General features: G+C 46.9%; 1 protein-coding gene across 4 annotated transcripts in view; it reads left to right on the forward strand.

Moving 5' to 3' along the window:
• Positions 1-14,414, forward strand: part of NUP85 (nucleoporin 85) — a 29,438-nt gene extending 15,024 nt beyond the window's left edge. For all 4 annotated transcript variants that reach the window (XM_063080713.1, XM_063080714.1, XM_063080712.1 and 1 more), the window contains 14 exons: positions 410-479; positions 1,522-1,643; positions 4,739-4,873; positions 4,979-5,101; positions 5,331-5,462; positions 5,711-5,817; positions 8,967-9,050; positions 9,205-9,270; positions 9,478-9,629; positions 10,756-10,873; positions 11,005-11,105; positions 12,765-12,916; positions 13,719-13,820; positions 14,194-14,414. In XM_063080713.1, the coding sequence (XP_062936783.1) occupies positions 410-479; positions 1,522-1,643; positions 4,739-4,873; positions 4,979-5,101; positions 5,331-5,462; positions 5,711-5,817; positions 8,967-9,050; positions 9,205-9,270; positions 9,478-9,629; positions 10,756-10,873; positions 11,005-11,105; positions 12,765-12,916; positions 13,719-13,820; positions 14,194-14,295 (1,566 nt within the window). In that variant the 3' untranslated portion in view covers positions 14,296-14,414. The remainder of the gene's footprint in view (positions 1-409; positions 480-1,521; positions 1,644-4,738; positions 4,874-4,978; positions 5,102-5,330; positions 5,463-5,710; positions 5,818-8,966; positions 9,051-9,204; positions 9,271-9,477; positions 9,630-10,755; positions 10,874-11,004; positions 11,106-12,764; positions 12,917-13,718; positions 13,821-14,193) is intronic.
• The last annotated feature ends 28 nt before the right edge of the window (positions 14,415-14,442 follow it).

The raw sequence follows: 14,442 nt of genomic DNA on the forward strand, positions 1-14,442 counted from the left end.
TAGACCATTTGCTAAGCTTCAGTCCTTGGATACCAGCTTTACATTTTTGCTCTGTCCACATGTTTCTTATTTACTAAATATTTTTCTAAAAATTTTCTCTCTCTTTTACTCTAATAATGCCCCTTGCGAAAAACCATAATTCGTCAAGATCATCGGTGTGATGTGCTAGTTATATTTTTTAATGCACATCAAAATAAAATTACAACCATTAAAATAAAACAGTGTTAGTCTACTTCCTAGCACCTGAAATCCTCTCACTGGCTGCCCTGTGGAAAGTCTGTTTGGGAATACCAGTGATTGTTGGGGTAGTGAGTACTATCAAGTGAGTCAAATCCTGCTTTATTCCTTTGCTCTGAGAGCAAATCTCAGGAGTATTTTCAGTTAAGACTTGGCTCCTTTTCTTCATTAGGTCTCTATATTATCAGCTATGGAACTCATTTGGAACCTGTGCGAAATTCTTTTTATTGAAGTAGCCCCAGGTGAGCATGGAATAATTCTTTCCCAGAATCCAAGGTGTTCCCTGCCATCCTCTGCTCTTTCCTTGTCTTTCCTGTGCATTGTGATGAGTGTTTTGTTGCCGAGAATATTCTTTCCAGTACTTTTCATCAACTTAACCACCAGAAATCATTACAAAACACGGACAGAAACTTGACATTTTGTCAGACTGCAAAAAGAATCATTAAGAGTGTCTTCTAGAAACCTCAAACATCAGGCAGATGACTCCTGAAAAGTACTGAGAAAACAAATTTTAACTAGTGCATGAAGGGGTGGTCAGTCAAGCTTAAGAAAGTTTAGGGATGTGGGGAGGGATTAGGTGGTGGGGGGCAAAGTCACTTTGAGAATTCTGTCACTAGCGATTGGGGTGGGGCAACCCTATGTGCTAACTCTGTCCAGTTGAAATTATTCCATTGATCTTGAATTAAGTTGTGGTCAGTATAGTGTCCTGGCTTGAGTGAGCCCTCTGTGGAGGTTCTACAGACTTTTTTGCATTTCTGTTAATGATTTATGTTTGCTGTTATCCATAAATGAGTATTAATCTCTGTGTAGCCATAGCATTTTTATTCACACTCCTGCTAAAGCATGAGAAACTTAGAATTATTTGTTCGAATGCCTACCTTCTCCAGGAGATTTTGAAGAGACTACTATGTTTTTATCATCATGCATACCTAGCACCTAGTCAGCACCAGTCCCTAAATGGCCATTACCAACAAAGACATTGAGTATTCATGAAGAATCTGGCTGGGGGGCGGGGGGAGGTCTGGGTCCCATGTTCAGCCCTTTCCAGGATTCAGTGAAAGATGGAGCTGCCTGGCACAGAGGGAGTATTCCGTAAAAGTCCATTTGCTTTTTTCTAGCCTAGTCCTTTATTCAGACCACATTTGTGTCCACTTAAGAGGGATAAACCACTTCCTACATAGTCAACTTGTGTGCCTTAACATTCTCTGTCTGTGCTTTGGGTAAAGTGGAATTTGCTGCAGATAGAGCTGAGGTTTTGTGTGTGACGAGAATCTCTCCTCTCAGCTGGCGCTCTCCTCCTTCACCTCCTTGACTGGGTCCGACTCCATGTGTGTGAGGTGGACAGTTTGTCAGCAGATGTTCTGGGCAGTGAGAATCCCAGCAAACACGAGAGCTTCTGGAACTTGGTAAGGATGTCATGCAGGCTGGGCCCCTTCCTTCCACCTTGTATTCTGTCATCGTCAGCCCTCTCTGGTGGGACTGAGGGTTACCCATCCAACCTCCGAGATGTTCTAAAACTGGATTGTGGTGATGGTGCCCGATTCTATAAACTTACTAAAACCCAATGAATTGTACACTGAAGTGCGTGAATTTTTATAGTGTGTAAATTATAACTCAGAAAAGCTGTTAAAAACAAAAAGATTGATAATCCCATAGTCATTTTGGATTATCAGTATGTGGGGGGGGTGTGTATGTATGTGTGTGTTCTATGTCTGTAAGAGCAACGCTTTTCTCCGTTCACCTCTGTTAACCTGTGACCCAGTTGGAGGTGGTTAGTAGTCAATTGGAATAATGGAAAACTGATTAAATTTACAAAATCTGAAGTTCAGTAAGGAGTTGTTGCCTTTGGGACTATTTCTGGGCCTTTTGGTGACAGGAGATCTGTGGAGGTAAGGAGAGTGCCTTTGTTCAAGGAAGTATTGGGCTGAGATTTTGAGTCTCTGATTCATTCACTGAGTATTTATTGAGTACCTACTATTTGCAAAGCACTGAGGAAACAGCCATGATTAAAACAGGCAAAAGATTCCTGCCCTTATAGAGCTACATCCTGGGTGGGGAGATGGAAGAGAAACATATAAGCAAGTAATGTGTAACATGGCGGGTAGCGAAGTGCTCTGGAGAGGAGTTAAGGGTGGGGGGGCTGGGAGTGCAGGGGGTGGTCAAGAAAGGCTTACCTCATGAGTGATGTGGGTGTGAGACCTGAGGGAGGTGAGGAGGACAGCCATGTCGATGAAGGGAGAAAGAGCATTCCAGACAGCAAGGCCTGTGAATGCTCTGTCCTAGAGGAAGAGGGGTGGGGAGCAGTGTGAGCACAAGAGAGAGCTGGGGAGATAAGGGTAGAGAGATGCTGGCCTCCTGGGCTGTCACCGGGACTTCAGCCTTTAGAGAGGCCATATAGCACAGTGGTTAACAATCTGGCCTATGGCACCACAATGGCTAGCTTAGCATCCCAGCTCTGCCGCTTACTAGCTGTGAGCTCTTGAGTTACTTAACAGCCTTTAGTGTTCTCGTCTGTACAGTGTTCTCGTCTGTAAAGGCTGTTGTGATGATTGAATTAGTTGAAGGGCATAAATGTGTGCAGACTAGTTGACATGCAGGATGCACAGTAGGAACTGCTGTTTCCCCCCAAGTCACGTGGGGTATGGGACATTGGAGAGCTGAGTGTAGGAGCTCTGTGATCTGACTTGGGTTTTCAAAGGGCGGAAGCACAGCTGGCCAGTCAGTTAGAGCGCAGCCTTGCAACACCAAGGTCAAAGGGTGGAAGCAGAAGGACCAATCTGGAGGCCATTGTACTAAATCACGCAAAAGATGATGGTGACTTGGACAAGAGCAGTAGCTGAGCAGAGGAGATGGTGAGAGGTGATTTGAGTCTACATGTAGTTTCAGGAGTGTTCATGGGGTTTACCAATGGATTGGACTTGGGTGTGTAGGAAATAGAAGAGCCAACCGCGTGGCGCACTCGGGAGAGTGCGGTGCTGGGAGCGCAGCGGTGCTCCCGCCATGCGGGTTCGGATCCTACGTAGGGATGGCCGGTGCGCTCACTGGCTGAGCACGGTGTGGGCGACACCAAGCCAAGGGTTGCGATCTCCTTACCGGTTACAAAAAGACTAAAAAAAAAAAAAAAAGAAAAGAAATAGAAGAATGTGGGAGGATGAGGTTGGTGAGTTGGAGGCGACCAGGAGTTTAATTTTAGACATGTTACATTTAAGATGCTTATTAGGGAGCCAAGTGGAGATGTTGACTAGGTAGTTGGAATACACAAGTTTTGAATTCAGAGAAAGTAGTCCAGGCTAGAGAGAAAAAAACTGGGAGTTGTCAGTACATATATATCTATGACCTTTTTGAGCATGACTTATAGTAAAAAATTTTACCTTGTATATTTTACATATACGAGTATACTTGTAAAGTCAGTTCTCATTATTTGTGGTACTTATGGTCTATAAAGTTGCCTTGAGTAACACCAAGGTTGTGGGTTCGGATTCCTGTACCAGCTGCCAAAAAAACCTAATAATAATAAAGTTGCCTTGAACACTGAATTAGCAAATACTGAACCATTGCTCCTAGAGGAAATACAGGGTTAGGTTCCTGCAGAGCCTCGTCACACGGATCGGTGTATTACCTTGTTTTATGTGTGTTTCTGTTTAAGACAACTTATTTAACATATTGTTGATTCCTTAACTTTGAACTCAGGGCCAACAGCACTATAATGCATGCTTAAATGAAGCTTATCTAATATCTCATAGCCTTCTTGCTTTTAGGAACTCTAGACAGCACTTGAGCAATGCTTGGGGGCCCAACAAAACACAGAAATGCAAAAAACATGGCGCTAAATACATGGCAAAAAAGACACTTGTTTACAGTATGAGAGCTGATGCAAGAAGGCAGAGTGTTCCCTTGTTCGACTTGAGCTGGGAAAATGTGCATCAAGTAACTCATGCTGCTCTGCACATGTCACGAATGATGGTGAAAGTGCCATGAGTGTTGATTTGGGGGCTGGCCGGTTAGCTCACTCAGGAGAGCATGGTGTTGGTAACGCCAAGGTCACAGGTTCAGATCCCCGTACTGGCCAGCTGCCAAAAAAATGACATTTGATTTGGGGATTATAAAGAAATTTTAGTAAGTAGGCAAATTCACAAATATGGGATCTATTAATAATGAGGACTGACTGTATGTATATTGAGTGTATGTATATGTGTACATATTTGAACTGAAATTTTTATGAACCAATGCTTTATTTGATGCACTCTGATATATTCTATTTTATTATTTCACTTATTTTTCAAAAGTTGGTCACAACCTGTAGTGGGCTCCAGCCGGCAGTTTGGAAACCATTGAGGGGGTACAGCCATGAGACCAGATGTGATAGGGCTGACTCATGGGACAGTAAGAAGCCTGTGTCTGAGGAGTTAGAACTCCAAACTGTGGGTTGACGAGACCGGCCTCCTGCCCTTCCACAGGGCTGGGCCCCCACCAGTGCTCATGGTCGTGGATCTCCTCCCAGGTGACCATCTTGGTGCTGCAGGGCCGGCTGGATGAGGCCCGACAAATGCTGTCCAAGGAAGCCGACACCAGCCCCACCTCTGCAGGCATGTGCCGAACCTTGGGGGACCTGATGAGGACAATGCCCATTCTTAGTGTATGTGGGAGCAGCCTCACCCTGCTGGGTCTTGGGAGATGGGTAATTTGTTCAGCATAAAGGGCTGGGGTGCAATGACGTCTTATGGCCAGTGTCTCCCCTTAGCCTGGAAATACCCAGACGCTGACAGAGCTGGAGCTGAAGTGGCAGCACTGGCACGAGGAATGTGAGCGGCACCTCCAGGATGGCACCTTCACTTCCAGCCCTCACCTGGAGACTCTCTGCAAGGTCTGTGGGAAGTAGTCCAGGTCAGGTCCACGTTGACTTCCCCCGGGGGCTGTGGCATCCAGCACAGCAACAGCAAGAGCAGGCTTCTCCTTGGATGGCACTGTGCATCACTGTGCTGGGAGCAGAGAGAGCTTTCAGGCTCTAGCTGAATCTAGTACCCTAGTTGAGATCAGGAGAGTTATAGAGAAGTCATCCCTGGACAGCTCAGAGAAAATGTCTCTCTCCTCAGATCATGCTGGGAGATGAAGCTGCCTTGTTAGAGCAGAAGGAGCTTCTGAATAACTGGTATCATTTCCTAGTGACTCGGCTCCTATACTCGCATCCCACGGTAAAACCCATGGATTTGCACCTCTATGCCCAGGTGAGTCTGAGCTCCGAGGGGGGAGGGGACAGGAGTAGGAGTCCTGGTGGCTTCCTTGATGGGTCAGGTCATTCTGTGCGTGGCCTCTTTGACTCGAACCTTCCTGGGGAGCAGAAAGGCATTTTCCTTAGGCCCTTTTTGAAGGAACCTGTCACCTTTCTCCAGGGTTTGTTATACAGCAGCCCTGCCTGCCCCCTTGAGTCTCGACTTCTATCCTGGGGATTGAGTGGGTTATCACCTTTCCACAGTCCAGCCTGGACCTGTTTCTGGGAGGTGAGAGCAGCCCAGAACCCCTTGACAACATCCTGATGGCAGCCTTTGAGTTTGACATCCACCAAGTGATAAAAGAGTGCAGGTAGGACCCCTGCCCACCACCTGAACCACTGATAGATGCACAGCCCAGGGGCCGACAGTGCAGTGCAGCCATCACCACCATTCCTCCCTTACCTTTCTCCCCAGAGACCTGATGTCTTAGTCCATTCTGTGTTGCTATAACAGAATACCTGAGACTGGGTGATTTATAAAGAACAAGTTTATTTTCCACAGTTTCGGAGGCTGAGAAGCTCAAGATCAAGGCACTGGCAAGTTGAGTGTCTAGTGAGGGCTGCTCTCTGCTTCCAAGATGGTGCCTTGAATGCTGTGTTCTCCTGATGGGAGGAACCGGTCCTCACATGGCAGAAGGGCAAGAAGGGGACAAACTCCCTTTGTCAAGCCCCTTTATTAGGGCACGTAATCCCATTCATGAGGGAAGAGACCTAGTGGCCTAGTCACTTCTGAAAGTCACCACCTCGGGCCGGCCTGTGGCTCACTCGGGAGACTGTGGTGTTGGTAACACCAAGGCCATGGGTTCGGATCCCATATAGGGATGGCCGGTTAGCTCACTTGGGAGAGCGTGGTGCTGACAACACCAAGTCAAGTGTTAAGACCCCCTTACCGGTCATCCTTTTTTTTCAAGTCTCCACCTCTTAATACTATCACATTGGCAACACCTAAACTTTGGAGGGGACACACTCAAACCATAGTCTCTACTCCCCGGCCTGGCCAGATGCAGGTAGATAATGGCTTCTCTCTGGACGAGTTTGGGGACCTTCCTGAGGCTTCGGGGCTACCATATTTTGTAACTATTTCAATTTCAAGGATGTTTATGTAAGATAACATTGCAGGAAATGACTTTAAAATCCAGATAAAGCAAGCTTGTTTCTTGGTACCTAATGGACATGCAACCACCTTATGGGAGAGCATTTCCCAACAGACTCACTCTAGCGAGTCAAGGGCTACCAATCATGGCTGTGTGTTTTCAGAATTCTCAGCCCTCCCCAAAAGGGTGTTGCATTATTTGTGTTGAACCTTCAGCAAGGCCGGGAAGGGAGTGTCCAACATAATGAATCAAAGGTAAAGCTTTCCTAGAGCGTGGTGTGGGAACACCAAGGTCAAGGGTTTGGATACTTGTACTGGCCAGCTGCAAAATAAAAATTAAAAAATAAAGAGCTTTCCAGAAATCTCCATATATAGTAAATAAAAAAGACTTTACCCTTCCCTCATATGCAGACCAGACAGGGGGTATTGCACTGAAGACTGCTGGGAAGGGAGAGAGTTGGGAATGGCAACCGAGGCCTTCCTTGCTCAGGGATCAATCTCACTGGCCTCAACTGGGTCTGTTTTAGCAGATCTGAGCAGTGCGAAGGTTTCCCTCCTGCAGTGCAGGGCAAACAGTCCTTTGGGGGTTGTAGTGTTTTCCTTCCCCGTAGCTGCTCTTCCTGGCTCCACAGAAGTCCCTGCATTTCCAGCAGAGGCCACTTCAGAGCTGTTAGTTAAGCCTTCCCAGTCTTTGAACTTTGAGGCTGCCCACCTGTTGTGTGTGGAGGCTGCTGTCTAAGAATTCTCCAGAATATGCATGTGAAGATCTGATGTCTGTGTGATTCAGACTTGCCTAACCCTGTGGGGAGACTGTGGCGGCTGTGGCCTTAGTCGGCACTTTGTCACGTCTCGTGCTGTTAATTCTCTGCCGTTTGTGGTCGCTGCCTTCCAGCCTTGGAGGCTGCTGTACCCCTTTTGGGAGATGATGGAAACTGTGTAGCTTTTCATTCTGTCCGTGGTGGCATTTGTGCAGACTGGAGCACACTGTGCTCTCTTCACGCTGGGGTCCTCTGTAGTCTCTTCACTGGCTTCTCTGGCGGTTTCGCTATAACCGTCAGCTAGAAATTTGCAGAAGCCGCTGTTCCAGGAGGCTGAGGGGCCCTTTCCCCTCGCCCAGCCCTCCCCCATTCTTTCCCCCAGCTTTACTGAGCTGTCACTGACAAAGTCATGTATATTTAAGGTATACAATGTGGTTTTTCTCTCTTCTGTAACTTTTTTTTTGGTGGCTGGGATCTGAACCGGTGACCTTGGTGTTACAAGGCTGTGCCTTATAACCAGCTGAGCTGACTGGCCAGCCCCTTTCTGTAACTTTGAATATGTTTTGCTATAAGTATGCATTGTGAAATATTACCACAATCAAGCTAATTAACATACCCATCACCTCACATACTACCCTTTTTGTGTGTGTGTGGTGAGATCTACTCTGAACACTTGAGGTCTACTCTCTTAGCAAATTTTAAGTGTACAGTATGTTATTAATTATAATCACCATGCTGTACATTAGATCCCCAGAGCTTATTCACCTTATAACTGAAACTTTGTACCCTTTGACCAACATCGCCCTCTTTCCTACACCCTCCAGCCCCTGACAACCACCATTCTACTCTCTGCTTCTATGTGACTATTTTTTTTAGATTCCACATGTAAGTGACATCATGCAGTATTTGTCTATCAATATCAGGCTTATTTCATTTAGCATAATGTCCTCCAGCTTCATCCATGTTGTCACAAATGGCCGAATTTCCTTCTTTTAAGGCTAAATAATACTCAGTTGTATATGTGAGGGTACTTCAAAAAGTTCATGGAAAAATATAATTAAAAGATAACATGAATCTTTCCGAGGACCCCTCATATATACATAGCACCACATTTTCACTGTCTGTCAGTGGATGTGTTTCCATGTCTTGGCTGCTGTGAATAATCATGCTGTACACCTTAAATATTGACTTTGTCAATGATACCTCAGTAACGCTGGGGAAAGAAACAGGAGGGAGTCGGCTGCAGCGAACATGGGGGTGCAGATAGCTCTTTGAGGTGCTGATTTCATTTCCTTTGGTTGTATTCTCGGAAGTGGGATTGCTGGATCATATGGTAGTTCTGTTAATTTTTTGAGGAATCCCCATACTGTTTTCCATACTGGCTGTACCGATTTACATCCCAGCAACATCGTTCAAGGATTCCCTTTCCTCCACACCTTCTCCAGCATTTGTTACCTTCTGGATTTTTGATAGTACCCCTCCTAGTAGGTTTGAGGGGACATCCCTCCCATCTTTTGGAAGCACATGAGGGGTTGCTGCTCACTCCCCACCCGTGGGACATGGCCTTTCCCACTGACTTTCCTTCTTGCCTTGGTGTCTGAATCTGCAGCATCGCCCTGAGCAACTGGTGGTTTGTGGCCCACTTGACAGACCTGCTGGATCACTGCAAACTTCTCCAATCGCACAACCTCTAGTAAGCGGGCCGGGCACTCTCAGGTTCTCTTCTCTCCCAGGCCCTGGAGGGTGGGGTGAACTGAATGCCTGCCAGGGAGGTTGGGCTGAGGAAAGGAGCCCTGAGTGGAGCAGGCCAGGAGTCTTGGGCTTGTGTTATTTACGTTTTATTCCAGTTTTGGTTCCAACATGAGAGAATTCCTCCTGCTGGAATATGCCTCGGGGCTGTTTGCTCATCACAGGTAGGAGGCCGACGGGCGTGGGCTGCACTGGGGTGCTCTGCAGCAGGCGGATGCCATTGGAGCTTGGGCTGTTCTCTCCCATCTGGTTCCCTGGAGGCTTCTGGGGGTCTGAGGAGGAGCCGCCTTGGATACTGAGCCCTGGAGCCACAGGGGGTCAGTAGCTGTGCTCACAAGCCCCTCGTGTCTGTCCTCCTCGGACCTTTGCAGCCTGTGGCAGTTGGGGGTGGATTACTTTGACTACTGCCCTGAGCTGGGCCGAGTTTCCTTGGAGCTGCACATTGAGCGGATCCCTCTCAACACCGAGCAGAAAGCCCTCAAGGTGCTGCGGATTTGTGAGCAGCGGCAGATGACTGAACAAGGTGAGTTGGCCCTGCTCCCAGCCTACCATGTGTGGGAGGTGGGAGTTGGGGAACCTTGAGGCTGAACTCTGTGCTTACACCATGCCAGCCTCCTCACCAGCTACACTGTGGAGAGACAGGACCGTGGGTGCCAGGAGGTAAACCAAGACACAGGACAGTTATTAGGGAGGGACAAAAGAGCTAGGGATCCATTGGGACCTGGAAGAGATCGAGCTCATTGCCTTTTAGAAAAGGCCCTGACCCACTTCTTTATTTATTTATTTTATTTATTTTATTTATTTTTTTTTTTTGTCGTTTTTTCGTGACCGGCACTCAGCCAGTGAGTGCACTGGTCAGTCCTATATAGGATCCGAACCCGCGGCGGGAGCGTTGCCGCGCTGCCAGCGCAGCACTCTACCAACTGCGCCACGGGCTCGGCCCCCTGACCCACTTCTTCCTCACACCTAGTCCACGAGGGCAAGGTCTGGGGGCAGTGCTGTTTCCCCATCCCAGGTGGTTGCTGGTGCTGGCCAAGCCTGGCTCAGGGGTCAATGGTGCTGGAGGTGGCTCAGGAAGAGCACAGGGAGAGGAATGAGTGTGAGCAAGTTACCTAGCCCCACTCCTCCTCCCTGTTGAAGGATAAAAACCTGAGTCATGGGCTGGCTGGTTGGCTCAGTTGGTTAGAGCACAGCCTTGTAATGCCAAGGTCATGGGTTCAGACCCCTGTACCAGCCAGCCAGCCACCAAAAAAAAAGGAAGAAAACCCGAGCTACTACTTCCAGAGGCATTCATGTGTTTATGACCATCTCTGAAAGCATATGGTGTTCAAGACCCAAAGGAGGATAGGATTTTAGGCACCTGGACAGATAATGGAGGAGCTGATATGTGGGGAGAGACAAAAATCTTTTTGCCACCCCTGAGATCATACTTCTCAAAGCCAATCTTGCTGGGATGGGTCATTACACTGTTAGCAGAGCCAAGACACCATTTATAGACCTCGAAGTTTCCAGTTCTGCCTACCCAGCTGTGTTTGGATCCCGCGGGGTTGTAGTGGGGCTGTGGGAAGGCACTGCTGGTCCTGCAGGGCTCAGGAATGGAGTGATAGTGAGAGTGAAAAGGTTTGCCTTTTCTCCTTTCCCCTGCAAAGTTCGCAGCATTTGTAAGATCTTAGCCATGAAAGCTGTCCGCAATAATCGCCTGGGCTCTGCCCTCTCTTGGAGCATCCGTGCCAAAGATGCCGCCTTTGCCACACTTGTGTCGGACAGGTGGGTTCAGGGTGGGCTTGGCTGGTGTTGGCCTTCCAGGGATTGTCTGTGAGGAGGTTGGGAAGTTGGGAGGTTGAGGAGGTGGGGGCCTGGGACTGCTGCTCTGACCTCCTCTGGGCCGGGCCCTGCAGGTTCCTCATGGATTACTGTGACCGAGGCTGCTTTTCTGATTTGGATCTCATTGACAACCTGGGGCCAGCCATGATGCTCAGTGATCGGCTGACATTCCTGGGTGAGTGTCTCTGGGTTCTGTTCCCTGGACCTTGGGCACAAGTAGACAGTTGAGGAGACTGGGTGAATGGTTCTAGACATCTCCAAGTGTTTCCTTCCTTTTAAGCCCAAACTCCAAATCACATAAAACTATGTGCCAGACTCTACATAGATTTTGGTAGCATTTTATTTTTCAGTAATTTTAATCTTGAAGAAAAGTTGCAAAAATAGTATAAAAAGGAGCTCCCATGTAAACTTTACCCAGATTCACCAGTTATTTCTATTTTGCCTTGTTTGTTTTATCATTTTTTTCTCTCGGTCAGTCAATGGATTCTTTGGGGAACAATTTGAGAGTAAGTTGGAGATACTATTCCCCTTTCTCCGTAAATACTTCAGTGTGTATATTCTAAGAATCGTTATCAAAACCAAGAAATCCATCATTGATACAGTACTCTCATCTAGTCCACAATCTGTATTCTGGTTATATCGTTTGTCCCAGTAATGCCCTTTATCATGTCCAGGATTGCTAATTTCTTTTTTTTTTTTTTTTTTTTTTTTTTAAAAAGATGACCAGTAAGGGGATCTTAACCCTTGACTTGGTGTCGTGAGCACCACGCTCAGCCAGTGAGCGAACCGGCCATCCGTATATGGGATCCAAACCCGGGGCCTTGGTGTTCTCAGCACCACACTCTCCTGAGTGAGCCACGGGCCGGCCCCCAGGATTGCAAATTTCATTGTCGTGTCTCTTTAGTACCTCCGTCTTTGTGTTTTTTAACCTTGATATTCTTGATACAGACTCAGGCCAACTCTCTTGTAGAGTGTCTTCAGTTTGTGTTTATCTGATATTTCCTCTTGATTAGATTCAGATGCTGTGCTGAAGGCAGGCATGCCACTGAGGTGCTACATGCCCCTTGGTGGTGTTGCTTTGATCACTTGGTTGAAGTAGAGTGCACCAGGTGGCTCCTCTGTGAAGCAGTGTTTTTCCCTTTGATTTAATAATTTGTGGAGAAATTTATTTTGGTTGTTGGACGGTGTGGGGATCTGAACCCTTTACCTTGGTGTTATAATGCCGTGCTCTAACCATGTGAGCTAACCGGCCAGCCCTACCTCTCAGTTTTTGTAACCACTGGAGGTTTTCTGACTCTGTAGTTCAATTCTGTTATAGTTGGCCTTCCACTGTAAGGAAGAGTGTTCCCTTTTTCCCTGTTTATTCTTTCATGTGTATCAGTGTGGACTCATGGACTATTTTACTTTTTTTTATTTAATTTTTTTTTTTGCAGCTGGCCAGTAGAGGGATTGAACCCTTGACCTTGGTGTTACCTACACCATACTAACCAGTTGAACTAGCCGGCCAGTCCCTAAAGCTTCTTTTTTGTTGGTTTGTTTTTTACATGGAATATTTTAGTCAATCTATTATAATCCATGACTCATGATTTGTTTTGATGCTGACATTTCCCCAGATTTGGCTCTTTGGAGCCCCTTCAAAGCCTGTTTTGAACCTCCTTGGTGTGTATCACATTGGTCTGTGAGCTTGGACACAATTCTGGAAAAATCTCCCTGCTCTGAGAGGCTGGTCTGAGGTCTCTCTTTTGCTTAGGGCCAGATGTGTTTTGTAGCTGTTACCTCGGGGGCCATATAGAGGAATATGGAAATGACCTAATTAGTGCTCTTTTCTCAATAGGAAAGTATCGCGAGTTTCACCGATTATATGGGGAGAAACGTTTTGTCGATGCTGCTTCTCTTCTCTTGTCATTGATGACTTCTCAGATTGCCCCACGGTCTTTCTGGATGACACTGCTAACAGATGCCCTGCCCCTTTTGGAACAGAAACAGGTGAGGGTTGTGTCCACAGTGATTTTCTTCTCTACCTTTTGTAGTCCGACGGTGGTTATTTCTGTAGTTGTTGCAGATGTGCGCACGTTTCCTAAGTGCTGTGTGTGTGCATGTACGTGTGCATGTGCGCACACATGTGTGCACTTATTTTCCCATTGCACCAGCTCAGGAAATCCAGTATTCATGAGAAAAATGACTTATTTTTTTTTTAATTTTATTATGTCGATATACATTGTGGCTGATTATTGTTGCCCCTTACCAAAACCTCCCTCCCTCCTCCCTCCCCCCCAATAATGTCCTTTCTGTTTGCTTGTCGTATCAACTTCAAGTAATTGTGGTTGTTATATCTTCTTCCCTCCCCCTGGTGTGGGGTGTGGGGTGTGGGTGTGTGTGTGTGTGTGTGTGTGTGTGTGTGGGTGTGGGTGTGTGTGGGTGTGGGTGTGTGTGTGTGTTATATATTAATTTTTAGCTCCCACCAATAAGTGAAAACGTGGTATGACTTGTTTCACTTAATATAATTCTCTCAAGGTCCATCCATGTTGTTGCAAATGGCAGTATTTCATTCGTTTAAAAATGACTTACTTTGAAGTGAGGCAGCTGTCCCCTGGGAATACTCAGCCTAACGCCCTGACTAGAAGGGCTGGAAGTGAGAATAGGAGGCTGCTCCATATTCTCAGGGATTCCTATACAAAGCACACTGTCTGCAGGCCACAGAAGGGAGACTTCCTCTGAATGTGGGCCCGTGCCCAGATTAATACATGCCTTGGCTGGGGAGCAGCTAAGCAAAGCCTTTCTCCCCTAGGTGATTTTTTCAGCAGAACAGACGTACGAGCTGATGCGATGTCTGGAGGACTTGACTGCAGGAAGGCCAGTGCGTGGAGAGCCTGATGCCCAGCGACTCCAGGTCATTCTAGCTTCCAGGGTGATGGTTCGAAGACAGGAGAAGACTCCCTCTATCTGAGGCTTCCACTTCCTTCCAGAAACCCTGGCTCCTTATGAACTCCTGTACCTCTTATTTATTCCTTATCCTGTAATTGTGACACACCACCTTCTTTTAGGAGGAAATGGGTGCTTCTAGTGCTCTGCTCCCTTCACTTTCTTCTTTCAGTTGGTCACAGTGGCTCTTTGCATACTGCCCTATTGAGTAACTTCTCTTGCTAGAAGTTACTACTGAATGTTAAATGCCCTGTCTAGCTTTGGATTAGATAGACCCTTTGGGAGCTTTCAAGAAGGAATACTTCCTGTAGTGTCTCATGTTGGCTTTCTCTGCCTTGTAGGATGATGACATAGAGACGACCAAGGTGGAAATGCTGAGACTTGCTCTTGCACGGAACCTTGCTCGGGCAATTATACGAGAAGGCTCATTGGAAGGTTCCTGAGGCCAGCTGAGAGCTGCTGCAGTGTGGTATCGTTGTATGGCAATGTATATAGATTTTTAAAATAAATGTTCTCTTTCTCAAATACAAGGCAAATTCTTAGAGTCCAGCTAGGGAGCTTTTAATCTCTGTATACTCTGAACCTGCTGA

The sequence above is a fragment of the Cynocephalus volans genome, chromosome 16 (assembly GCF_027409185.1).
Source record: "Cynocephalus volans isolate mCynVol1 chromosome 16, mCynVol1.pri, whole genome shotgun sequence".
Lineage (NCBI taxonomy): Eukaryota > Metazoa > Chordata > Mammalia > Dermoptera > Cynocephalidae > Cynocephalus > Cynocephalus volans.